At 41.6% G+C, this 27,781-nt stretch overlaps 1 protein-coding gene across 1 annotated transcript; it reads right to left on the reverse strand.

Moving 5' to 3' along the window:
- Rhoa (ras homolog family member A) lies at positions 1 to 27,532 on the reverse strand. Its single transcript, XM_051204299.1, has 6 exons — positions 27,383 to 27,532; positions 20,828 to 20,904; positions 5,776 to 5,933; positions 3,620 to 3,740; positions 2,504 to 2,634; positions 1 to 1,263 (listed from the first exon to the last, which is right to left on the reverse strand). Exons 3-6 carry the CDS (start codon positions 5,929 to 5,931, stop codon positions 1,090 to 1,092), a joined length of 582 nt encoding a protein of 193 aa, XP_051060256.1. The 5' UTR covers positions 5,932 to 5,933; positions 20,828 to 20,904; positions 27,383 to 27,532; the 3' UTR covers positions 1 to 1,089.
- Positions 27,533 to 27,781: the final 249 nt, after the last annotated feature.

Here is a 27,781-nt window from a genome sequence, read left to right on the forward strand (position 1 = left end):
TTTAGAAAACTGCCTTTATTCTATTAGTTGGAAAAATTAACTGGTACAGAAAGAAAGTTTAGTCAGCTGGAGAGAAGAGAAGCCTCCCTTGCCACCCTAAGAACTGGCGGCTCCTCTGGGAGGCAGCTTGGATACAGTGTGGATAAGGAGCACTGTGACTTAAGAGCCAGACCCTGCCGTCCAGGTGAGAAAGGCTACGCCACCTCCAAGGTGTAACTGCCTCAGGCGTGAAACCAAATCCCTATTTACTGTTAGTCCAGTCTGAAAAGGGGCACTGGGATGATATATAGGGCTGAATAGGGGAGATATGGCCATATTTTATCAGAGAAAGTGACAAAATGGGAATTTTAAAAATGAATTTTCCATCTGACTTTATTTCCAAATACACTTTCTTTAAAAAAAAAAAAAAAAAAAAAAAAAACCAATACACTTTCTGTGGGAATGACAAATATCAGTATTAGGAAATCCAATTATACAAAAAATACTACATCTAGTCTGGGGTAGATATATTTATTTTTGGTAACATACATTAAGTGGCACTAATTACACAGTAACTATAAGGTAACTAACATGAGACCACAGAACTGTAACTCTGCCACAGCTGTGTGGACTTGGGCCTTTCTGGCTGAGCAAGTTTTCAAAAACCTGGATGCCTTCCCCAGAGCTCTGGCAATGTAATCTGTTAAGGAGTAAAGCTCTGAAGTAGTGACTCACCAGAGTTCCTTGCAGCTGACAGATGAGAGGCAGGACATGTTAGTTATAAAGTAGTTACAGCCTAATTCACAAAAGTTACCAACTGTTTCTCTTTCTAGAAAGAAGCAAGAAGTTAAGAAATTCTTTGACTTAGCGCCTGGTGTCAGGTGGAGTGCAGAGAGAGCTGTTAGAGCAGTGTCAGAAAGACCCTGGCTGGTCAGACAGGTTGGACATCATTAATAATCATGGTTGGCTTCTAAATACTGGTAGCAAGATGACTTCTGATTTGTAATCTTAGGTAAATTATAGATAAATGAAAAGGCCAGTAATCATACACTAAGATTAATAAACAGCACTTCAAAATTAACCGCATGAGGGCTGTGCTTGCACAAGGCTTCACAAAATGAGGCACCCAGATTTTTTCTTCCCACGTCTGGCTTGCAGAGCAGCTCTCGTGGCCATTTCAAAGACCTCTCTCACTCCATCTTTGGTCTTTGCTGAACACTCCATGTACCCAAAAGCGCCAATCCTGTTTGCCATATCTCTGCCTTCTTCAGGTTTTACCGGTTCCTAGTGGAGAGAGGAGAGAGCTTCAGCTGACTCTTACTTGTGGAGATAGAGCATTGAAGACTTTGTTTTGTTTGGGATAGGGCCTATGTTGTTGAGGATGCCTTGGTGAATCTCCTGCCTCAACCTCCTAGCTGGAACTATAGGAACCTGGCACCACTCTTGGCTGAAAAGACTTAAATCGGCCCAGCTTTAAGCTTTTATATTTATTTATTTATTCTGGCTTTTTGATACACAGTTTCTTTGTGTAGCCTGCTATCCTGAATCTAGCTCTGCACACCATGCTGGCCTCAAATTCACAGAGATCCCAAATATGGGGATTAATGGTGTGCACCACCACTGCCCAGCTCTAAAATGGTTTCATAGTTTTCTCAAAACTTATGTGTATACCCTGAAACGTTTGTCTACTAAACCTGCTCTTTTATTGTAGGCAGGGAGAGAAGGTCAGAAAAACTGGGAGACTGAGTAAGGAATTCAGAGCAAGATATAACCTTTTTTGTTATACACTGGTGAGAGGAAAGCCACTGAATTATACTCCCTACCCAAGAATAATTTACTGAATATAGTGCAAGGGAACAAGTTAGATAATAACAAGAGGACTTATTGCCTCTATCTATCTTTAGAGAGACTAAATCCCTATGAATGGCTACAGCCTGGCCTCAATGACACTGAGGTCAAGAATGGAAGCCTAGGTTTATTTGGGTTAAAGATGTTAACACTACTTCACCAGAGAAGCACCTGGTTCCTGAAAGGTCAAGATTTACTTATTACAATGGAATTTGGACCTTCTGCATGGACTAATAACTACCTTTAGGGTTTCCTGTTCCTTTGGCCACTGGAGAGGGAAAGGAACTGTCTGTATCTGAAGCAGTAACTTCTGCTGAGATGGTTCCTTCCCAGGGTGGCACTCCTTAGGAACACATCTAACTCTTAAGAGATAACCCATCTCAGGGAGGAAAGAGCCTCAGGGAATCCTCTTGGTCAGGCTAATGAAGGCAGGGCCTGCAGAGGACTTCTGGGATTCTATAACAGCATGGTTTGTGAGGGTTTCTTCTGGGTGACAAAGTTTAAGATTACCAACAGAAAGCTAGGTGTGGTGGTGCACATCTTAAGATCCTAGCTCTCAGGAAGCAGAGAGGTAAGCAGATCTCTGTGAATTACAGGCCAGCCAAGGCAATACAGTAAGACCTGTTTTAAAAAACAGAAAAACAAAGTGCCAGCTCCTCCCACCTCCACACCACACCTGCTTCATTTTGGCTAATTCCCGTCTTGTGTGCTCATCATTCCGAAGATCCTTCTTGTTCCCAACCAGGATGATGGGCACATTGGGACAGAAATGCTTGACTTCTGGAGTCCATTTTTCTGGGATGTTTTCTGAAAGAAAAAAATACTCAGTATTTGAGAATAAATTCTAATCCTATTTTGAAGAACTCTAGTTAAATTGTAAGGGCATTTCCTTTTCCACTGTTGTTTCAAAAGCACACTGGGTGCTGGCAAGATCACTTAGCAGGTAAAGGTGCTTGCCACCAACTGGGGCCCAAGTGGTAGAACTATCTCTTGCTTATTGTCTCCTGACCTTCAAGCACACAAACCATAAAAAACAAAAACAAACAAACAAACAAACAAAAACCCACACATATGGAGCACTATATAATGAAAACTAAAATCTATTAATCTCAAAATCATAGAAAAAGGCAAAATCAGGATGGTGGCAGTACATATCTTTAATACCAGCACTAAGGAGACAGAGGTAGGAGGATCTGAGTTCAAACCTGTTCTACAGAGCAAGTTCCAAAAGTCAGAGCTACAGAGAAACCCTGTCTCAAAAAACTAAAGAGTGAAAAAGTGTTGCTGAGCTTCTTGGGGTGGGAACCCAAGTAAGAGCTCTGGATTCTGCCCCACAGATAAAGACTCACCACAGGCCACCCATGCCTGTCACTACTGGTAGAAAGGCCATGTTCTCTTTCCACCTTGCTCTTGGTTCTTGTGGTGGTTTGAATAGGCATGGCACCCACAGGCTCATGAGTTTGAATGTCCACGAGAAGGAAGTATGGCCTTGTTGGAGTAGAGCATCAACCACTGTGGAGGTAAGCTTCGAGGTTTTTTTGTTTTTCAGGACAGGGTTTCTCTGTGTAACACCCTAGCTGTCCTGGAACTAGCTCTGTAGACCAGGCTGGCTTCAAACTCACAGAGATCCACCTGTCTCTGCCTCCAAGTCAGAATATCTGTTTTTCAACCACTTGATACCCCCCCCCCCCCGCCGCCCCGCCGCCCCGCCGCCCCCCCCACACAAAAACCAGGATCTTTCCTATCTAAATAGGCAGTGAGTGACAAGCAACGAGCCTGCAGGACTACTCACCTAAACTATCAGGGCTGTCAATGGAGAAACACATCAGTATAACATCAGTGTCTGGATAGGAGAGAGGCCTCAGGCGATCATAATCTTCCTGTCCAGCTGTGTCCCACAAAGCCAACTCTACCTACAACAGGAAAAACCACACAAGTACAATGTTAATTTTACTACCCCTTAAAAAAAAAAAAAGTCACTCACTATATACATTCAAGCAGCAAACTACCCAAAATAATAAGTGCTATTCATCTTTCTGAGAATAAAATCCAAATAGAGGATGTTTAAACAGTATTATAATTCCAAATGTTCAGTTAATAAACCACTGTAGTTTATAAACCCTAAGGGCAACTCCAGCTGAGAGCTGGAGAAACAGTCTTCCTCAGAAAAAGAGTATACCAAGTAGTTATCAATTCCAAATGGCTAGCTCTGAAAACATAGCATAATGTTAATACTTATATATTTATGTTTACACACACAAATCTGAAGAGCAAGAAGGGTATATGTGAGGGTTGAGAGAGCAGCGTTCAACCTTTCAGAGGTCCTGTATCAGATATTTAAATTATGATTCATAACAGCAGCAAATTACATTATGAAGAAGCAACAAAAATAATTTTATAGTCAAAACATGAGGAACTGTAAGGGCCATAGCCTTAGGAAGGTTGAGAACCAATGGTTTGGGGGAGGGGGAAGGGAAGAAAGAAACAATGTACGTGTAATGTCAAAAAAAACTAGGAGGTCAGGTCTCACTCCTTTAATCCCAGCACTTGGGAGGCAGAGGCAGGCAGTTCTCTGTAAATTCGAGGCCAGCAGCCTGGTCTACAGAGTGAGTTCCAGGGCAGTTAAGGCTACACAGAGAAACCGTCTCAAAAACAAAGTAAGTCTTTTCAGGTCCACAAAACACTTGCATCCAAGCATCCATGCAGACCCAACTGGCAATACCCTCCAAGGGTGGATCACCTGCAAAGAATATATTGATAGCTCCCAATCCAACTGGGCCTCAGTGCTGTGCCACCGAGCTACATAACTAGTCTCTGTGTTGTGTGTTTTTACTTTAATTTCTTTTTCCTGAGAGGTCTCATTAAGTTATCAAGCTGGCCTTGACCTGTGATGCCTCTGCTCCAACCTTCTGAGCAGCTGTAACAATAGGCCTGTATTTCCATACCAGAATTATTTCATTCTAGGTAAGAGGCAGGGTTCACTATGAAGCCATTCTGGCTTCTAACCTGTAGTCTACCTGCCCCTGCCTGCCAAGTGGTGACATTATAGGTGTATGCTATGTGCTAGGTTGGAATACTTTCACTTTTTACTATAGATATAAAATATGATGTACTCTAAGCTGGCCTCAAACTTGTTATGTAGCTGCAAATGACCTTAAATTTCTGATTTTCCTAACTCTTACCTGCCAAGTACTAGGATTAGAACCATGTGCCACCACATCTGGCTTATGTGGTGCTGGAGGTTGAACAAAAGGCCTTTGCTCTACCACCTGAGCTGCATCTCCAATTCCATTTACTCATCTAGATATTTATGTATTTTTGTATTTATTTATTTAATGGGCAACCTCTTACTCCCTAGCTGATGCTGATCTGAATTATTATGTGTATGAATGTTTTGCCTGTATTGTATTATGCATGTATGTATATAAAGTATGTGCCTGATGCCCATGCAGATGCTAGGAACTGAACCCAGGTCTTCTGAAAGAACACTCCCTCCCTCCCTGAATTACCATGCCCAGCTTGTATTCTCTATATATGTTATTTGTATTCTTGGCCCTATAATGATAAATTCTGGAATTCAAAGCAGCTAATATACTAGCTGGGCATTACTGCACATACCTGCAATTATCTCATGTAGTTGGCTGAGGAAGGGAAATCCTGAATATGAGACCATTTCAAAAAATAAACAAGATGGAGCCTAGAAAAATCACAGGTTCAAGGCCAGCCTTGGTTCAACAGTAATATAGAAATCAGCCTAAGTTATAGGAAACTCTCTCAAAAACCAACTACTAATAAATCAACCAACCTGAATCCCCCCCTCCAAAAAAAGGTGACAGGGAGAAATTAATTTGTTTCTAACATTTTGCTACACTATGTACAAAAAAGCCTAATTGATTAAGTAGGTACTTAACATTCAAAGATGGCAGTTACTATGGAACTTGAACTCACCTGCTTTCCATCCACTTCGATATCTGCCACATAGTTTTCAAACACCGTGGGCACATAAACCTCTGGGAATTGATCCTTGCTGAAGACTATGAGCAAGCATGTCTTACCACAAGCTCCATCACCAACAATCACAAGTTTCTTCCTGATAGCAGCCATCGCTTAAACATAAAACAAAAGGTATTATCTAGAATGTATAAGAATCCATAAGCAGCCGCAGATTATGACACATTTTAGTAGCTATGGAGGTAGGAAGGGAGCACTATTAGTACTCCCAAATTGAAAAGTCTGGAACCATGTTCTAGTTGGCATACAAAAGCTACATACACACCAAAAGCTATACTTAATGTTTAGGATTAATAGCCATCCCATAAGATGAGGAACAAAGCAGACATTTCTTGTCACTTCTATACAAAACCATCAGGTAGAATTTTTAAGGAATCTACTGAAAAAATATCAGAGCCTGGAATGGTGGCTTGTGCCTATAATTTTGGCACTGAGGGGCTGAGGCAATAGGGGTACTGTGACTGGAGACTGGACAATAGTATGCGACTCTGTCTCAAAAACAAAACACATACGAATTATCAGAATGAATAATAGAATTAATACTGTAGGTTATGGGCTGTGCACGGTAACACGCAGACCTAAGGGATTTTGAGGCCAGTCTAGTGTGTGTACACAGTAAGATCGGGCCAGCCAGGGCTACATAGTAAGATCCTGTTTCAAAACAAAAAACAAAACAATCCAATCAAGGGGCTGGCTCAGTAAAGTGCTTGCTGCTCAAGCATGAGGAGGATGAGTTCAGATCACCAGCATAGAGAGCCTGCCAAAAGACAGCAATTGTATTTCTATACCCTAGCAACAAATAACCTGGAAAATGAATAATTTCACAGCTTGGCATGATAGCTTATGTTTGCCATCCCAGCACTTGGAAGGGCCAGGCAGGAGGCTTACTTTAAGCATGAGGTCATAGGGTCTGCCTAGTGCTGGGCCAATGTAAGCTATAGTATAGTACATGCTACTTCAAAAATAAAACTAAACATAAATTTTGCAAAGCATACTGGGACATGATTTTAAGCCTGGGCTACACTGTACTTTTAAGAACTGGAGATGTAGCTCAGTGGTATGACACCTGAGTAACATTTCCAAACCCTGGGTTTAATCCCTAGGCCTCAAAATGATACAAAACCAAAGTTTGAGAACAGTTTGGGCATAGTGAGACTCTGTATCAAAACACCAAGAAACCCAGGTGTGGTAGTACACTCCTGTAATCCTAGCACTTGGAAAGTAGAGGCAGGAGAATCAAGCGCTCAGAGTCATAGCCAAGTTTGAATTCAGCCTGGGTTCTGTGATTCCCTGTTTCCCTTTTTGTTTGTTTGTTTGTTTTTTCTTTTTCTTTTTTGTTTTTTTATTTTTTGAGATCAAGAAAGGGTCTGTGAACCAGTTCTGGCTGTCCTGAAATAGTCTTGCCTCTGTCTCCCATTTCTAAGAATGTATCACCAAGCAGCTGGGGGAATGGTGAGATGGCTCAGCTGGTTAAGGTACTTACCATTAACCCTGACCTCAGTTCAATTCCCGGGACCCACAGGGTAAAAGAAGGACCAACAAGTACAACTTGTCCTCTGACCTCCACACATGTGCCATGGCATACATATACTCATAATAAATTATTTTTTTTTTTGAAGGTGAAGCTGGGCAGTGGTGGCATACACCTTTAATCCCAGCACTAGGGAAGCAGAAGCAGATGGATGGACCTCTTTGAGTTCAAGGCCAGCCTGGTCTACAGAGCAGTTCGAACAACCAAGGCTACAGAGGGGAAACTTTTTTTTTTTTTTTTTTGAAGAGTATAGTGTCATATGCCTGTAATTTGTAATCTCAGCACTTGTAGAAGGACTACCCCAAACATGAGCCTGGTCTACAATGATCAAAATTTAGTTAGGACTATACTCAATTATATACTTGGAATTTCATGCCTCTTAAAATGAAGTTTGAGCAGCATGACGACTTAAAGAATAAAGGTGTTTGCTGGCTGGAGAGAGGGCACAGCTGTTAAGAGCACGGGCTGTTCTCACAAAGCAAGAGCATCCACACCAGTTCCAGGTGATCTGGTGCCATCTTCTGGAAACAGGCGCTTGCTGCCAGGCATGATGACCCAAGGTCAATATTAGGACCTAGGACCCAGGAGGCAGAAGAAACAAACTGGTGGGGATACACACGGACAGACACACATTCTCTCTCTGTGTCTCTGTCTCTCTCTCTCCTTCAATAGCTATCCTGTTCCTATGGCTGGGCTCTAATCACATCTTTGCCCACAGGCCTTCAGGGTATTCTCAATGTCAAAATGCCTGGCACTCAGGGTCCCCTAAAATTTTAACACAACCATTTCTCTTTCCATCTCTCTCTTTTTTTTCCTTTGAAATTAAAAAGCAAAGGACATTGACTAAGTCACTTCTTGTTGTGGAGAAGGCACACAACACACTTGAGAGCAACTTCCAGGAACTTTCTTTGCTGCCATGTGGGTCCCAGGAATCAAACTCAGGTTATCAGACTTGGCAGCAACTGCATTTACTTGTGGAGCCGTCTTGCCAGCCAAGTCTCCCACCTTTGGAAACCATACACCTTTATCTACTTACTAGCCTTGAACATTTCCCCCCCCCCCCTTTTTTTTTTTTTTGGAGACAGGATTTCCCTGTGTAAAGGTCCTGGCAGTCCTGGAACTCACTTTGTAGACCAGGCTGGCCTCCAGCTCACTGAGATATGCCCACTTCTGCCTCCTGAGTGCCAAGATTAAAGGCGTATGCCACCACTGGTAGGGCCTTGAACATTTCTAACTGCTTCAGGGCAAAGAAATATCTTTACTGAAAGCCTCTTTCCTTTTCCCAGAAAGGAGCACCCTACTTGCCCATTCCCTTTTGTTCCAAAGTCCATTTCTGGCCCTATACTGCCCTTTCCCCAATTATGTGTTGCCTCCAAGTACAGCCTTGGGCCTCTCTTGGAGCTTATATATCATAAAACCATGACTAAGATGGACCTCATTTTTATTATTATCATTGCTATTATTATTACTGGTTTTTCAAGTCAGGGTTTCTCTGCATTAATAGTCCTGGCTGTCCTGGATCTTTAACTCAGAGATCCACCTGCCTCTGCCTTCTGACTGCTGGGATTAAAGGTGTATGCCATCACACCTTGCTAAAGTAAGGCTTTTTTACGAGGGAAGAAGTATGTTCTAAAATTGACCGCAGTGACAAACACCTCATAGTATACCAAAACCCAAACTGTCTACTTCAAATGGTGTGCTGTATAAATGTACTAATTACACCTCAATAAAGTGTTAATGAAAAAGTTTGTTTTTTTTTTTTTAAAGGGGGCATGGTAGGTGTGCCAGATGGTTTTATATCAACTTGACACACACTATAGTCATTTTAAAGAAGAAAACTCGATTGAGAAAATGCATTTTATTAATTAGTGATTGATGGGAAAGCCCCAGCTCATGATGGGTGGTGTCCTCCCTGGGCTGGTAGTCCTAAGTTCTATAAGAAATGAGCAAGCCAGTAAGTAGATCCCTCCACAGCCTCTGCCCGTTCCTGTCTCCAGGTTCTTGCCCTGTTTGAGTTCCTGTGTTGACATCCTTCAATGATGGACCATAATGTGGAAGTATAATCCAAATAAATAAACCCTTTTCGTCCCCAGCCTGCTCTTGGTCATGGTGTTTCATCACAGCAATAACAACTCTAAGATAGTGAGGAAGGACTGTTAATTCCAAGCACTTAGGAGGGGGAGTTAGGAGAATCAGCGTTCATGATCAACCTTGGCCACATGTAACAGAGCTCCACAAAACACTATTTTTAAAAAAGAAGGTGCAAGGAACAAGAAAAATGTTTTGTATTAATTCATAAATAAAATTTAGGAGCAACAACAAAAAGGGTACAGGATACCAGGATGCATGACTCAGACATTAAGAGCACTTACTGTTGTAGAATACTACTTTAACATGTATTACATTAATTTCTGCTGTGGAATATTTAATGATGCAAAGATGTGTTGCACCCCACCCCTGAACCCCCAACCCAATCTCCATACAGGATTTCTCTGTCTAGCTCTAGTACATCCTGGAACTTGCTTTGTAGACCAAGCTGGCCTCAAACACATAGCAATCCACCTGCCTCTGCTTCCAGATCACTAGCATTAAAGGCCTGTGCTGCCACCACCACCTGGCTATGTTGTTTTCTTTTATGTTGCATTTGTTTAACTCTGTAAAGCTGTGTTACTTTGCCCGGCTAAAACATCTGACTGATCTAATAAAGAGCTGAACAGCCAATAGCTAGGCAGGACAGAGAAATAGGTGGGACTGTCCAGCAGAGAGAATAGGAGGAGAAATCTAAGGAAAAAGAGGACACAGCCCAACCAACCACCTAATTAACCAGCCATGGAGTAAGAAGGAAAGAAAGATACATAGAATAAAGTTAAAAAGAGAAATGGCATTCATAGGTAAGAATAAGAATAAGTCTAGGTGTGTTTATTTAGAAGCTCGGTGACACTCCCAAAGAGTTAAAAGAAAAAAAAAAAAAAAAAAAAAAAAAAAAAGCATACTACAGCTTACTGCTCTTGCAGAGGACCAGGATTTGGTTCACCTACATGGCTACTCACAGCTGTCGGTAACTACAGTTCCAGGTGATACGAAGCCCTCTTTTGACTTCTGGGGACACCAGGTGTGTACATGGTACACACTTCCATGCAGGTAATACACAGGAACATAGTAAATAAGCAGCACAGTGGCTCACATCTGTAATCTCTACACTTAGTGCAATGAGAAAACGCAACAGAGCCATTGTATCTGCCATCAATTCCAGAGGGACGCACCTAAGCTTTGAAGGAACCTTCTGTAAATTAAATAAATTAGGAAGTATAAGCAGAATTCAAGGCCTGCCTAGACTGCACAGCTGTTGGTAATAAACACAATTTCCCAGTATCTACCCTGGGACTATTAAAGTATGGCTAATGGGCCTTATGCAGAGGAGTAACAGAAAACCTGCTAGAATAAGTTTTGAGATTAGAAGGGAATGGAACTTAACATACGAGTGAAAGTGTTAATGAACTTATAAGGATTGTTCCTCACTGGAAGAGGAGGCTGACCACTACAGTCAAATGTAGGTGACATACACCTACAAGTAAACTCTGCTAGTGGCTTCCATTCTCCTTCAGTGCCCCGCCCCCAGCTGTTCTCAACTCTTTATGTAGCTGAGACAAGTATGCACCACACTTGGTTTATGTGGTAATAGGGAATCAAATTTGGTCAGTTGTGGCACACACCCTCAGTTACAACATTGGAGAGGCAGAGACAGGTGGATCTCTGAGTTTGAGGCCATCCTGGTCTACATGGTGAGTTCCAGGATAGCCAGGACTACATAGAGATCTCATCTCAAAAACAAAACAAAACAAAAACAAAAACAAACCCCCCCACAAAACCCACATAGGGCTGTGTATGGTACTCCATCAACTGAGTTATATCCCTAGTCCTCATTTTCTCAAAAACCCAAGACTGAAATAGTTGACAGTGATGCTGGGAAAGGAACAGGTTTTCACTAAAAAACAGAAGTTATACAATTTTAAAAAACAAAGTAACAGCCAGGTGTTGGTGGCACACACTTTTTAATCCCAGCACTTAGGAGGCAGAGGCAGGTGGATCTCTGTAAGTTTGAGGCCAGCCTGGTCTACAGAGGGAGTTCCAGGACAGGCTCCAAAGCAATACAGAGAAACCCTGTCTCAAAAAGTCAAAACAAAGTAACAAATTAAGGAATTTTAGAATTGCTAGGCAGGAATAAGGGTTACCTTTGAAGTCAGCGGCCATTAATTCAAAATGAGACCAATTAATATACTTTTTCTAGTATTCTGTTACAGGCACAAAATAGGCTAAGAGCTGACCACAGCTGAAATCCCACTAGATAAAATGAGAAAGGAGGAGCAGGCTTAAGAGTAGCTCACCAGGTAGAGGATTTGCCTAACACACAATGCCCCTGGTTTAGTGTCCACCATCACAGAAAACTGCTTGGAGGAACACATGAGATCCTGTCTCAAAGGTAACAGGGAGGGAGGAGAGAAGGGAGGAAATGAATGGGGAAAAGGTTACAATATTAAAAACAAGGAGGTGCCAATTAGAGTGATAAACCGAATAGGAGGGACGGTGAAAGGGTGGCAGATCAATGAACTCTCAAGTTCCGGTGAGGCCGAAATATTTCAGTGTTTAAATGTTGAATACAAAATGATGGGTACACCTTTAGGGATCACATATCCTTCTGTAGTATCTTCATTACCAAATGAAATGACAAATGTTTTTCAAAAAATTTTTATTTTTTAAAATGCACTGACTTCCCCTTCTGATTTTTCAAGACAGTTTCTTTGTTTTAACAACTCTGGCTGCCTTGGAAATCCTTTGTAGACCAGGCTGGCCTTAACTCACAAAGATCCTCCTGCCTCTGCCTCACAAGTGCTAGGATTAAAGGTGTGTGCCTCCACCGCCTAGCTTCATTCATTCATTCATTTGAGATAGTCTCTCTATTGTCCTGGCTATTCTGTATGCAGCCCAGGCTGGCCCCAATTCAGGGATTCTGTTGCTTCTGCCTCCCAAATCAAATTCTGGGATTAAAGGCCACCAAGACTTTATTTAATGTGTGTATTTTGTTTGTTTTTTTTAAAAGACAGGTCTTACTTTGTAGCTCTGGCTGGCCTCAAAACTCTGAGATCCACCTGCTTCTGCTTTTCTCTGGGATTAAAGGCGTGTGCCACCACAACCCATATTCAAAAAAGCAGGCTGAGCACGTCAATGGGGAGCAGGCCAGTAAAACATTCTTTCCTCCAGTCTCTTGCTTCAATTCCTGCCTCTGGCTTTTCCTGATGATGAACTATATGTGACTGTAACTGAAATAAACACTTTCCTCCCTAAGTTACTTTTGGCCATGGTGTTTCCCACTAGCAACAGAAAGCAAACAAGAACACCAGACTAACCAACACAGGTCATTCCCTACAAGGAAATAAAACAAAATTAACTAGAAAAGGCAGTAGTGGCACACATCTTTAATCCCAGCAGGGAATCTCTGAATTCCAGGCCAGCCTGGACTACATAGAGAGTTCTAAGACAGCCAGGGCTGTTACTTAGAAAAACCTTGTCTCAAAAAAAAAGTACTATTAACTCCAGTCCCAATGGATCCAATAACCTTTGTAGATAGGCAGTTATGCATATGATTCACATAGTATATTCAGGAAAAACATTTATATACATTAATTTTTTAAAATTTGTAATTGAAAAACACAGGCTTTTTTTTTTTTTAAATAAGATAGCTAGACTAGTAAAAGCACTTGTCACAAAAAGGGTTACATTTAATCCTTGACTCCCACAGTAGAAGAGGGCTGACTTGAAAGCTGTAATAGCAAATGCTTATCTTTTTTCTAGACACCACTATCTGATCTATAAGGTATTACAAGCAGATCCCCCCCACCCCAGCCTGGTCCCACAGCCATGCCAGCCCCAAATAACACACAGAGACACTGTATGTATTAAGTACAAAGCTGTTGGCCTGTTACTAGCGTTTCTTATTGGCTAGCTGTCTTAAATATTAACCCATTTATATCAATCTAAGTGTTTCTATTTGGTCTTTCTTATCTTACCAAACAGAAGGTCCAGACATTCTTCTCTCAAGTCTCTACACCCTGACTCTCCCAGAATCCTCCTGTCTTCTAGTCCAGCCTATCTTGCCTTTCTATTTGCCAACAGTTTTATTCATTAACCAATAAGAGAAAAATATTAACAGAATGACATCTCCCATAAATAAGACCTAATAACAAAGGGCTATTTTTTTTTAATTTTTTTATATTCCCTATAATACTTAGCAGGGAAAAAAAAAGCAATGAATAGTTATGTATAAGACTAAGAAACTTAGCCACTCCAAATAAACAGATGTAAATGTGTTGTTGGTATATTAAAGAGGTCTTAGGTTTTGTTTTGTTGGTTTTTGTGACAGGGTTTCTCTAACAGCCCTGGCTATCCTGGAACTCACTGTCCAGAACATTCAGGGATATGTAGAGACCCTGTCTCCAAAAATTTTAAAAACATACACAGAACTAGTTAGCTTGGAACGAAAGATCCTCCTGCCTCAATCTTCAGTCTACTGGTATTACATATGTGCATTTGTTAGACATGGTTTTTAATTTTTGCAAAAGACACTATCAAATATTCAAATAATGAAATTAAACAATACTCTTCAAATTTTACTTAGTTGCTGCCCTTCTTTTCTGAGTCTTAACATCTCATTACTGAAATAGGAAATTACTACTTTCTAAACAAGACCTACAAGTAGGAAGTATGTGTCAGTCACTATTAAAATGTGTAAGACAAAGTCTAAATCTATCTATTTATCATCTCAGATATGACAAAGCCTTAAGACTATTCTAGAAAGCAGAGTTCAAGGCCAGCCTGATCTACAAAGCAAGTTCCAGGACAGGCTCCGAAGCAACACAGGGAAACCCTGTCTTGAAAAACAAAAAGACAAAAGCAAAACAACAAGAAAGAGGTCCAGGTTGACTCTGCTCTGCTCCAGCATCACCCAAAACACTACCAATATTCTACCTGACCAAACAGTTGCATAAGCAAGTTCTGTATAGATCAGCCACAATTCAGGTTTTACTAGAATCTGACTTTAAAGTATATAGATGGCAACAGATTAGAACATCAGTAGTTTACAGCAATGGCTAATCAGCTGCATGAGGTGAGTAATCCCTTCTTTCTCACTTTGATGCTTTCAAGACCAGTTTCCTTCATTTTTCAGATGATAGAAATATTACAAAATTCAGCCAGTGAGATGGTTCAGGGGAATAAAGGCTGGCCAGCCTTGACCTAATTCTGCCACCTCTACACCCAAACATTGAGATTACTGCCATACATCATAAGTGGCTCTTCTAGAACCTAAATTAGCTGGAGAATTTTGATGACTTTTTAGACACTACACAGATCATAATTTTCTTTTTGGTTTTTCCAAAACCAAAATAGTCCTAGCTGTTCTAGAACTTGCTTATGGAAACCAGGCTAGCCTCAAACTCAGAGATTCACCTACTTTTGCTTCCCAAGTGCTACGATTAATACTTTTTAACACTGACAGCATATCCACCTCTTCAGTAACCTTTAGCTTCTGACATATCAGAAACCAACAAAGATATCTGAGGTGGCACTACCACTTAGCAGACACCTACCAGCCAAACATACCGAGCAGCAAGCACAAAACAGTCCTCCAGCCAAGATCAGAGATGGAAATAATTCATCTGCATTACTATGCCTCTACAGGATTAAGATGTTTATAATATTTTAGAAAGATAATGAATAAATTTCCATGTAGATAAAATACCCATAGCTTTAAAAATGACTAATTCAGGATACTTAAGATAATTATAATTTTACCTCATGTATCTTCAAAAGGCTAATTATGCAGAAGAAACAGTGATGATTACAGCAAGCTTTCTACCATTTCTAGATACTTGGACACCAAACAAAAATGCAAAACAATCTCATCTTTCAAGAACTCAATAATAGCTCCCTTCAAGCATATATTAAAGCCTTGGGTTTGAACTTTAGAATGTAACATGGAAAATAAAAGACACAGAGACTGATATTGGGGTTCAAGCTTCAAGTTGAACATCAGAAAAGCAAAGCAGCTGGCCATTAGCTCTCACCTCTAGCTCAGGCTGAAAGGGCTGATCCACAAACAAATGAGCTCTTCACCAAATCTCAAATTGCTGCCTCTCCTCAGTGTGGCTAGAGAAAGAAAAGCTTCTCTGAGACCTTGCTTCTGTCTTATATACTTCCCTAATGTTGGGATTAAAGGTGTGAGCTATAATTCTCTTTAGACTGATTCACTCTTGTGCAGATCTGGGTGGCCTTGGACTCCAGAGATCTGTGAGTTCCGAGTCCTATGCTTAAAGGTGTGTACCCCTACCTCCTAGCTTCTGGCTGCTGGGATTAAAGGTGTGTGCCTGGATTCTATGGCTTGTGGCTTCCTTTGCTTTCTGAATCTTCAGGCAAACTTTAATAAATAATAAACAATATCTTACTACATTAGAACTTCAAAAAAAAAGTTTAACCTCTAAAATAGAAAATATAACATTAAAAATTGAGGTTATAGCCTTTAATCCCAGCACTCAGGAGGCAGAGGCAGGCAGTGAACTCTCTGTGAGTTCAAGACCAGCCTAGTCTACAAGAGCTAGTTCCAGGACAAGCTCCAAAGCCACAGAAAAACCCCATCTTGGAAAACAAACAACAAACAAACAAACAAACAAACAAAAAAACCAGGTTGTAACACTTATCATATTGACATATTTCAATATATAATTCTGAAACTTTATCTCTCAAACATGTATGCTGAAATTTATACATCTTAGTTTTTTTTCCTCTAAATTGAAAGAAAATATACATGATGCTGATGACTTTTAGAAAAGCAAAGCTACACAGAGAAACTCTGTCTCGAAAAACCAAAAAAGAAAAAGAAAAGCAAAAGCTGCCAGGTGGTGGAGTCTCATGCCTTTAATCCCAGCACTTGGGAGGCAAAGGAAGGCAGATCTCTGTGATTTCAAGGCCAGCCTGGTCTACAGAGTGAGTTTCAGGACAGCCATAACTGTTTCACAGAGAAACCCTATCTAGAAAAAACACACAAAAACATCTTGGACTCAGCTAGGCTAGGTGTGGCAGTACACACCTTTAATCCTAGAACTTGGGAAGCAGAGGCAGGTAGATCTCTGAGTTTTAAGCCAGCCAGGTCTACAGAGAGAATTCCAGGACAGCCAGGGATACACAGAAACCTTTCCCCCCCCCCATCCCCTCACACACAAAGAGCCTGGTATATATACATTAACACTTCTTCCAAATCTGGGTTTTTATTCCCCGGGTTAATTTCTTTTAAGTTTTATTAATTTTTATTTCATGTGTATGGGTATTTTCCTGCACATGTATCCCTCTGGTGCCCACAGAGGCCAAAAGAGAGCAAGCTCTACAACCCTGGAACTCCCAGTTACAGAAGGTTGTGAGCCCCATGTGGGTGGGCACTGGGAACTAAATTTGGTTCCTCTAGAATAGCAGTTTTCAACCTGTGGGTCCTAACCCCTTGGAGAAGGATTAAATGACCTTTTCCCAGGTGTTGCACATATCAGATATCCTGCATATTATTTACATGACTCATAACAGTAGCAAATTACAGTTATGAAGTATCAACGAAAATAATTTTGTAGTGGAGGCCAACATGACATGTACTGAAGGGTTGCAGCATTAGGAAGGTGAAAACCATTACTCTAGAAGAACAGCCAGTGCCAAGCCATCTCTCCATCCTCCAATGTCAATTTTTTTTTAAGATTCTTTTGTTTTTCCTGTCTCAATGTAAGCAGTACAAAAAACACCTTGGTTGAATTCTGGGTTGAGTGTTGTACTGCAGATAGGAAAATAACCAAAACATCTGGAGACATTAATTTCAGGAATTCTAAAACCCACAGCCTATAACTAAACTATTCTTGCCAAAAACAATAAAATATCTATCCTTCCCTATTGGTTAAGCCCATGCGTACAGCTATATCTGTATTTGAAGGCCTGTCCTCAGCTCTCAGCACAGATGAGACTATTTAGTGCTTTCTTGCAGCACCTCACACTTTTCTCAGCCTCACATATCACGTTCCTCCAGGGTTTCCTCTTGCCCAAACCCATTAACATAAGAACATTATCTGTCTTGTTCACTATTATTGGACAAGTACATTATAGGTAGTACTCAAGCAAATCTGTGTGTATCTGTGCTTGCTATGTGCACTGGAGTGTGCAGGTACATGAACCCAAAGGATGCCCTGCCTCTACTGCCCTCTGCCTGAGTGCCTGTCTCAAGAAGGGCAGGGTGCGTGTGTGTGTCTTTGACTCAACTGGAAGCTCACTGTTTTGGCCAGGTTGGTTGGCCTAGGAACTCCTAGGATCCACCTATCTCTGCCTCTGTCCCCTCACCCCCTTACTAGGGTTACAGGCTAGCACAGTCATGCCTGGATTTTTTTTTTTTTTTAATGGATGCATGTCTTTGTGCTTCCTGTGCAAGTACTCTTACCCACTGAAATATTTCTCTAGCCATAAACAAACCAAGTTTTAGAATCAAACAATCCTTATATAGCCAACCTATAGCACAACAGATTTCTTTTTAAATTTATGATGGATCAGTGAAAAATGCAAAAGTAAATTCTGTAAAGAAATGTTTATTTTGCTGGGTGTAGTTGTGCAAGCCTTTAATCGCAGCACTTGGGAGGCAGAAGTAGGTAGATCTCTTGAAAGCATGAAGTCAACCTAGTCTACGTAGTAAGCTCCAGGCATGCCAGGACTACAGTACACAGTGAGACACTGCCTCAAAAAAATTTTAATACGTATATACTCATGTATGTACGAAGGAGCACATTGAGGCCTCAGGTGTTAATACTACCTTGTTTTTGGAACAGGATTTCTCACTGGGTCCTGGAGCTTGTCCACTCAGAAAAGCTGACTGGTCAGAGAAGCCCAAGAACAACTAACTGCCTGTTTCTACCTCCTCAGTGCTGGAATTACAAATGTAAGCAAACATTTTCATCTTTTTATGTGGACACTGGGGACTGAGCTAAATACTTCTTGAGCAGCAAGAAGTAGGCTATCTCTAGCCCCCATGGCATACAAATTTCAAAAAGAAAACAGACCCAGGGACACCCCTGTAATTCTACAATGAGGTTGATAATGAAAGATTCAGGGTTTGAAGTCAGCCTAGGATACACAGTAAGACACTATAAAGGGGATGGAGAAACGGCTCAATGGTTAAGAGTACTGGTTGCTCTTCCAGAGGACCCAGGTTTGATTCCTAGCACCCACATGGCCGTTTACAACTATCCAATTACGTTTCAGGTTACCTGGTGCCCCCTTCTGGCACCTGCAGGTACAGTACAAACAGAACAAAGATACATGCAAACAGTACAGAAAATAGACATATTTTTCAAAGACACTACAAAATAAATGAAAGCAGAACAGAATAAAAGGAAAAGAGAAAGGGGGCTGCCAAACACATTACATAATAAAGGTAGCCAGTGACAGGGCCCCCTCCCCTGAAAAGAATGAGAAACAAATCAGGTGTGGTAGCTCATGGCTATAATGCTGGCACTTGAGAGTGTAAGGCAGGATTGTCTAGACTTCAGGGATATTCTGAACAACAGTGAATTCTAGGCCAGCTTGAATTACTATGTGAAATCCAGTTATGTGTGTGTGTGTGTGTGGTTTTTTTTTTTTGTTTTTGTTTTGTTTTTATGTACATTGGTGTTTTGCCATGGGTGTCTGGTCCCCTGGAAATGGAATTATAGACAGTTGTGAGCTGCCATGTAGATGCTGGAAATTGAACCCAGGTTCTCTAGAAGAGCAGTCAATGCTCTTAACCACTGAGCCAAGTGTCCAGCCCCTGAGAGCCAGTCTAAAGACACAGTGTAAAACGGGAACTCTTGCAAAGGTCAGAATGAAAAAGCAAAAATAATGATGAGCAGGTTAGTAGGTAGAGGTGTCTGCTACTACTGGGCACATGGCCTGAATTTAATCTGGAGGACCCATGTGGTGGAAGAAGATATCAACTCCCCACAAGTTATCCTCTGTGAGATCCAGGACAGCCAGAATTACATACATACATGAGACCCTTTCTCAAAAATAAAAACTAGCCTGGCAGTCATGTTGTACACCTTTAATCCCAGAACTTGGGAGGCAGAGGCAGTAAAATCTTTGAGGTATACAGAGTTCCAGGATGGCTAGGGCTACACGGAGAAACCCTGTCTTGAAAAACAAGCAAACAAACAAACAAGAGGGAGGAAGGAAGGAAGGGAGGGAGAGAAGGAAGGAGAGTGGATAAGAAATAGAAGCCTGAGGTGCAAAGACTTATTTTCCAGGAACTGAGAGATTGGTCAGATGGTAAAGTGATTACAAAACAAACATGAGAACCAAAGTCAGAGGCTTTAACACCCACATAAAAAGAACAACATGTGCTTGCAGTCAGCTGAAAAGTAATGATAGGAGGGTCCCCAGGTGTTTGCTGGCTAGCCAGTGACACCAAATGGACAGCTCCAGTAAGGCAGGGCCAAGTGTGGTGACACACACTTAATCCCAGCACCCAGGAGGCAGAGGCAGGTAGATCTCTGTAAATCTGAAGCTAGCCTGTGGTCTACAGAGTGAGTTACTCAGGGCTACAAGGTGAGACCCTGTCTTGGGGGGAGGAGGGGAGGAAAGGAATTCCAAATGGACAGGACAGTCTGTTTTTTTCCTTTTTTTCCAGATGTGTTGCAGCACACTTCCTGCATACAGTAGTTTTTTAGTAACCATCTATCAAATAAGAAAAGAAAAAACAACAAACTACCCTTACCATCTACCATACATGACAAAGATTTCAAAGTTAACCAAAACCAGAAGCAAGGTATGTTCACTGCTAGAGAGCAGAAGCAGAAAGAGATCATGAATTCAAGACCAGCTTGACCTACACAAGATGCCATCAAAAAGGAAAAAAAAAAGAAAGAAAGCAAACAAAAGACAGGGCCCGTGAGCTGTCTCAGTGGGTGCGGTAGGTAGATTAAGATGACTATCATCAAGGCTGAACACCCTAGTTAGATCCTAGAACCCATATGATAGTAGAGGACCTGACTATCACATTCCTCCCCAAAATACACAAAGACAGATATAAAAGAAAACGGAGCTGGCAAGATAGCACATCAGACCAAGGTCCTTGCTACCAAGCCTGATGACCTGAATTCAATCCCTGGTACCCACATGGTAGGAGGAGAGAACTGCCTTCCATAGTTGTCCTCGGACTTCCATATGCATGTGTAAACACATGCATGGACACACAAAACAAGTAACAGAAAAAATGTAAATGCCCTCAAAATTAGAGGACAAGAGAGTCACTGATAGTAATTATTAATAGTAACCACATTTCCATGGGCTTTGTATTGATAATGATCTCTTGCTATGAGGAACAGGGAATATAGGAAATGTTTATTTACATACCTTAGAAAGGTGCTGAAAAACACACAGCTTCTCTGACAGTGGTTGTACAAAGTAACAGGAACGTCTCAGATGCAAGGCTATATAAAATGAAGAAAAATAAGTTCATTTTATAATGATTAAAAACAATCAGGCCAATCAGGCTGGGTGTTGGTGGCACACGCCTTTAATCCCAGCACTCAGGAGGCAGAAGCAGGTGGATCTCTGTGAGTTCAAGGCCAGCCTGATCTACAGAGCTAGCTCCAGGAGAGCTAGGGCAATTACACAGAGATACCCTGTCTCAAAAGAAGCAACAAATGTAAACATCAGGAAAAAATGCAGGACTATTACCTGCATTTGAAGTACTACTCTTCAAAGACATCCTTAGCCTGAGAATCTTTGCCATAATCCTTAACCACTACACAACTACAACCTATCACTTTATGGCAGTGGTTGCCAACCTTCCTTGCTGCAATCCTTTCATAAATGTAATTTTGGTACCATTATGAATCATAATGTAAATACTTCTGGAGAAAGGGGTTTATCATATCAAAGGGCCCTTGACCACAGTTAAAAAAATTGCTGCTTTATGCCTATTCCAATCAATTTTGCAGATGCCTACACATTCCACAGATTTTTTTTTGTCACTGATATCAACCTTGATTAAGTTGATTTGCTGCCCAACCCAAACCACCTCCACCAACTTGAAAGACACACATAGACTCATCACAACTAGATGCAAGCACACAAAGATGGGCTTGGCACTGGTCTAAAGTGCTTTGGCATCTTCAAGAATTCCACCTACTAAGCCACCATTGATGAGGGTATCTTTAGTGCCTCTTGTGAAACAGTATTAAGGTCATTAAGCATCTATAAGCAACACTTTCCTTGGCTTTATTGGGATTTGGGTGAAGCCAAATATTGAACCCCACATCCCCTCAAGTTGATAGCTTTTTAAATACATATATGTGTGTACAAATATCTAAATGCAAACTTCTGAGTCTATTTTTGTTGTTTGTGTGGATACTGTTTCAAATCTGACCTCTCTGCAATGAACAACCAATTACAGGAAAGGCTGTCTCCTTTCAGCAGTCATTAATTGTAGTTCTCTGTCTAGGATATGACCCCATGAATTTTTCCCCTTCCATGTTAGTATGTTCACTGATAATTGCCATCAACCTTATTTTTCAAATATAATTTACATGTCCTTTTAAAGCAAAATAGATAAGTTCTATATCAAATGTCTCCAATTAAAACACACTTTTTTACACTTATTTTGTTATTTTGTGTGGTGAGGAGGGTTGGGGTGACTTGGGGGAGTCAGTTCTCTTATATCATATGGTTCTCAGGGATTAAATTCAGGGCTCCCATGGCAATCACCTTCACTTACTAAGACACCTCAACTGGCCTGTACCTAATGTTTTTTCCTTTTTTCAAAACAGTCTCATTGCATAGCCCTGGTTGGCATGGAAACTCACTACATATACAAAGATGGCCTTAAACTCAAGAGATCCCTCTGCCTCCAAGGCGTTGGGATTAAAGGAGTGAATTACCATACTTGACTGCAAAGTTTTATGACAGTATTTTCCCCCATTTATTTGCGTTTGTGTATACAGGAATGTGAATGTGTATGAGCAAATGCTACAGTGCACACATAGGTCAGAGGATTGTAATCTTAAATTTTAGTATGTGGATCCTAGGACTAGCTCTTGTAGACCAGGCTGGTCTCAAACTCACAGATATCTGCTTGTCTATGCCTCCTGAATGCTGGGATCAAAGGCGTGCACCACCACCTCCTGGTTTCTTTTCTTTTTTTTTTTTTTAATGTACATTAGTTTTTTGCCTGAAATTATATCTGTACATATGTGTACCCAATGCCCTTGGAAGTCAGAAGAGGACACCAGATCTTATTGAACAAAAGTTCAATATGGATGTTTGTGAGCTGCCAAGTGGGTTCAAGGAACTGAACTCAAGTCCACTGCAAGAGTAGTATGTACTCTTAATCACTAAGTATCTCTTCAGTCCCCCTATTATATAAATCTTTAGTCACCTAAAGTTAAAAGACTTACAGTGATCACTGTATCTTACCACCTAGACTAGTTAACATTTGGATGACATGCCTTATCAAAAAGCATTTCCTTTTTAAGTTTTATTTATTAAATACTGAGGTACTGAAGTCTAACTTAGGGCCTCATGCATAACAAGCAAGTTCTTTACAAGTGCCCTGTGCTAGCTAGTTTGATGCCAACTTGACACAATCTACAGTCATCAGGAGGAAACCTGGATTGAGAAAATGCTTCTATAAAATTCAGCTGCAGGGAGCCAGACATGGTCTTGCTCACCTTTAATCCCAGCACTTGGGATATAGAGGCAGGTAGATCTCTGTGAGTTCAAGGCCAGCCTGGTCTACAGAGCTACGTCCAGGACAGCCATAGCTGTTAAACAGAAACTCTGTCTCAAAAAGACAAAAACAAACAATAACACAAAAGAATTTAATAAACAAAAACAACAAACTCAAAGCCTTTCTTATATCCTAAAGATAGTACAGGATCGGGCCACTGCCCATCTCTCTAAACTCATTTTACCTCCCACTATTTCATTAGCTGCTTGTTCTCCTCTTACCCTCACTTGAATTTAGGATACTATCATAAATAAGCCTGAATTAATATTTATTCTATCTTCCCCAATAGGGGAAAAGAAATTGTGGTGGCAGATGCTAGAAATTACCAGTACTTGGGAGGTGTAAGCAAAGTACTGACACGATTTTAAGCCCAACCTAGCTTTATTAGCAAGATCCCTTCTCAAAATATACCCCAAGCTCTCTCCCCAAATAAAGTTCAGTTTAGCATAAACTGCATATTAGTAACAATTTAATAATCCTGTATCTCATACTTTGATCACTTAGTATAACAGGGCACAGTCAAAAGAAAAGTAAATACATCCAGAATCATTCGAAGCAAATAGCAATAAGCTGAAGCCAACACCCAGATTAAGCACTTTTATTGCCTACTTTATTTTCACTCACATAGTTTGCATAATTAAGAATATACAAACCTTCCCTTAAAATAATGCAGCACCATAGGTTAAAAGGTCAGGAATGGTGGTTTACAGCTGTAATCCCTACACTAGGGAGACTGCTTCAACTGTGAGGCCAGCCTTGGACTACAGAGTGCCAAGCCAGGCAGAGCTACATAAAAATACTCAAAATCAAACAAGAAGTCATTTGAAATACTCCAGACTTTACAGCTGGAGTAGGGTGGTGGTGCAAAAGCCTTTAATCCCAGCACTCGGGAGGCAGAGGCAGTAGGAGCTCTGACTTGAGGCTAGTCTGGTCTACAGAGCAGGTTCCAAGATGGCCAGGGTTACACAGAGAAACCCTGTTGGGCAATGGGTAGGGATTTTACAATAATTACTAACTTCAAGCAACTTTTGAAACTTATTGTAACAAATATCTAATGTCATCAACACACACCTATATGCCTCCATGTTATAAGAGCTCACACCTGCAACCCCAGCACTTAGGAGGGCTAAGCTAAGGAAGAACTGCTAGGCCAGCCTGGGCTACATAGTGAGTTTCCAGGCCAGCATCACCTAGAGGGAAACTGTCTCATAAAATATAGTTACACTTGGGCCTGATGGCATAGGCCTGTAATCCCAGTTACTGGGGAGATTGAGGAAGGTTAAAAGGTCTAGACTAGCCTAGGCTGCACATGAGTTCATGGTTATACGCTGACAGTGTAATGTGATTATCTCAAAACAAAAGTAAAATCAGGGTCGGGGATATACTTCAGTAGCAGAGCCCTTTCCAAGTATATATATGTAATGGGCTGGGTTCAAGCCTCAGGCTGAAAAGTAGTATAGCTAATCAGTAGAATGCTTGCCTTGCATCAAAGTTGGGTTCATTACCATAAAAATAGGTAAGTAACAGTTATTACTAATGCTTTGGTGTAACATCTGAGTTCCACTGGATAGAATAATAAAGAGGAGAAGACATAAACATTAATAGGAACCTTTTTTTTTTTTGGAGACAGGATTTTGTTATGTAGCTCAGGCTGGCATCAAATCAGCAATCCTACCTCCTGGAGTACTTCAATTATAGGCTTCTCACCTAACCTACTTCCGATTTTTAAATTCAGCATTTGTGCACAATATGTCATCATTGCTAGTAGTTACAATGCAAACCAAACGTACTGCCTATAGACATCCACTGATCTCAAATTAGTCTTTCAACAAGGTTAAACAATCTCTTCCATCTTTAGGACCAGTCAAAAGACTAGTCCTAAACCTCAACCTCCTTCTCTTCTTACTACTTCCTTTCCACGCCATGGACTGAGAAACACCTGGACATTTTACTCTTCTAAAAATTTACAACCCTGTAGACGAGAATGGACTTTTAATGGGAGTTAACAATGAATACAGTCTAAGGACTATGAACACACTCCAACAAAACCACTCTCGCACACTACACAGACTACTGCTTATTTGATACGAGCATTCTCACCAGTTCCAGTTAAAAAAGAGTAAAAAGGGCTATAGTCACCTAAAAACATTCTATGGGGACCTCATTATGTTGTCTTTGCTAACAGTCAACTCCCAGAGGCTGGGTCCTCAAGAAAACAAACTCAAAGGCAAGGGTAAGCCAGAAAAGGGCTATGTACAAAAACTTGAAATTTGTTTGGTAAATGAATTGACCAGACTCTCCCCAAATATGCACAATCTGCAAGATAAAGAACAGGAGAGTAACAGGAACCCTTGATTTTAGGTGAGTACATGGAGAATACTTCACAGAAAAAAGCAGTTCTAGTCTAACTAGACATATGACCTTCAAAATTTTTAAGTCTCACCAGGAATGGTAGCACACACCCAGTGATCCCAGAACTATTCAGAAGGCAGAAGCAGGAGGCCAGCTAGATCTACAATGCAAGTTCTAGGGCTCAGGTCAGACCCTGTGTCCATTTCTTTTAAGTCGTAGGCAAGTGGCTCTCCTATCATTATCAGCACACTGTTCTCTGCAGAGTCCTAATAAACCTTTCTCTCTCTTGAAAAAAGTCCCTGAATGAAGTTAGCCTATAAATCCATTAAATCTTTTCCAGTCTAAAATGCTCCATCTATAGGGGGAGAAAGTTGGCAAGTTAGATATATTCCTATTCTCCAGGAGATGTATGTAAGTTGAACACTGGACTTTGACTCAGTTAGTTATAGGGCTGGAATGAAGCTCAGAGATATATAGCACCTGCTCACTGTGCCCCAAGTCCTGAGCTTAATTTCAAGCACCAAAGAGGAAATAAAAGAAAAGAAAAAGAAAAACAAGCTCCATATATTTTATGTCCATAAGAAATAGCACTGCTCCACATAAGTAGACAAATCCTCTCAAACTGCTCTGAGAGCCTTCAATAGTTAAGACTTAGCCTTGTATTTTTAGTTAACAAGGATACTTGTGTGAAATGCTTCAAAAAGTATCACTACCAAGCTAGTCATGTGGAAGGTGAGAAACCATCCACACAGTAGATACACACTTGGACACGTGACACTAAATGGCTGAAAATTCTCACCACATACAACATTCTAAAGTATGAGTTTCCCACCCCTCCAGGTTTGCCAGAGGAATATAATCTGGATATATATATATATATATATATATATATTGAAAAAAACACTTATTTCAATATATATATATTGAAAAAAACACTTATTTCAAAAGAATGTCAGAAGGCAGAAGGAATCATATGAATATAACCAACAGAGGTTAAAGATCTTAGTGAGGACTATTAGAAAATACAAGTAGGACCAATTCTGGGACAATAAAAAAATGGTGCCAATTCTCCACTTTATGCTACTAAACAAATTAAAAAACAAAAACATGTGGGTGCAAAAAGTGCATTCATGAAAATGACCTGAAAAGGGAATCCATCAGTAAATGATTCCTAATTAGAGTAGTAACTTTAAATAGAAATGCATCTATTTTGATGCAACCTCTCCAAATTATTTTTAAAATGTTTTTTCAACTGGAAAATACCTTCCCCCATACAGTCTTTACCGCTAAGATTTCAAAACAATCTTTCACTTACACAATCACTAAGAGAGAATACGGCATTGAAAACAGAAAATCCACCCAAAGCCTCACTGTCTTCACCGGTATAAAACGGTAATTAATGATCCCCATTAAATGTAAAAGGCAAAATGGAGTTGTAAAAGAGTTTCTTGCCTATTTCAACTCCCGACAGCCACGCGCGCTTCACAGTAGCAGACTACCCCGCGGTCGCGGGCCGGCCGGGAGCCCCCGCCCAGCCCGGCGCAGCCCTGAGAGGAAGCGACGGGGAGGGCGGGCGGCTAGGGCTCCACCAGGCCCGGCCGGGCGGGGGAAGGGGGACTGGAGGCGGCGGGGCGCGCTTCCGGGGACTGCGCGGGCGGGGCCGCCGCCTCGGGCGCGGGGCCCCGGGTCAGGGGCCGGGGCCAGGGGCTGCGGGCCGAGAGCAGCAGGTGGGGCGCGACCGCGACCAGGCGACGGGCGGGTGGCCGGAAAAGTGCCGGCCGGGCGAGCCCGGAGCCGAGGCGGCTTGGGGGAATGCTCCTGCTCACCTCAAGGCGACGACTCCGAGTCCAGCCTCTTCGCGCTGAGGACGCCTGTCCGCGAGTCCGCAAACTGGGAGACGAGGACCGGCAGCTCGGCAGAAGACGGCGGACTAAGGAGAGAACCGACGGAGGACCGCGGGCGGCGGGCGGGGAGCGCGAGCGAACGAGGGCGGGCGGTGGCGGGAGGGCGGGGAGCGACGTGCGCGCCCCCGAGCGCCCTGCGGGCTCGAGCTGGCGCTAGCCGCGGCCCCGCGCACGCGCGCACACTCGCAGTAGGTCCACGATTGCTCAAGAGCGGAACCACGCCCTAAAAGCAAGAGGCTTAACCAATCATTGCAGCCGCGTGGAGCATCACGGGAAGTCCGGAGCTATAAAAGACTGAGTTGCTATTTTATACTCACCGAA

The sequence above is a fragment of the Phodopus roborovskii genome, unplaced genomic scaffold (genome assembly GCF_943737965.1).
Source record: "Phodopus roborovskii unplaced genomic scaffold, PHOROB, whole genome shotgun sequence".
Classification (NCBI taxonomy): domain Eukaryota; kingdom Metazoa; phylum Chordata; class Mammalia; order Rodentia; family Cricetidae; genus Phodopus; species Phodopus roborovskii.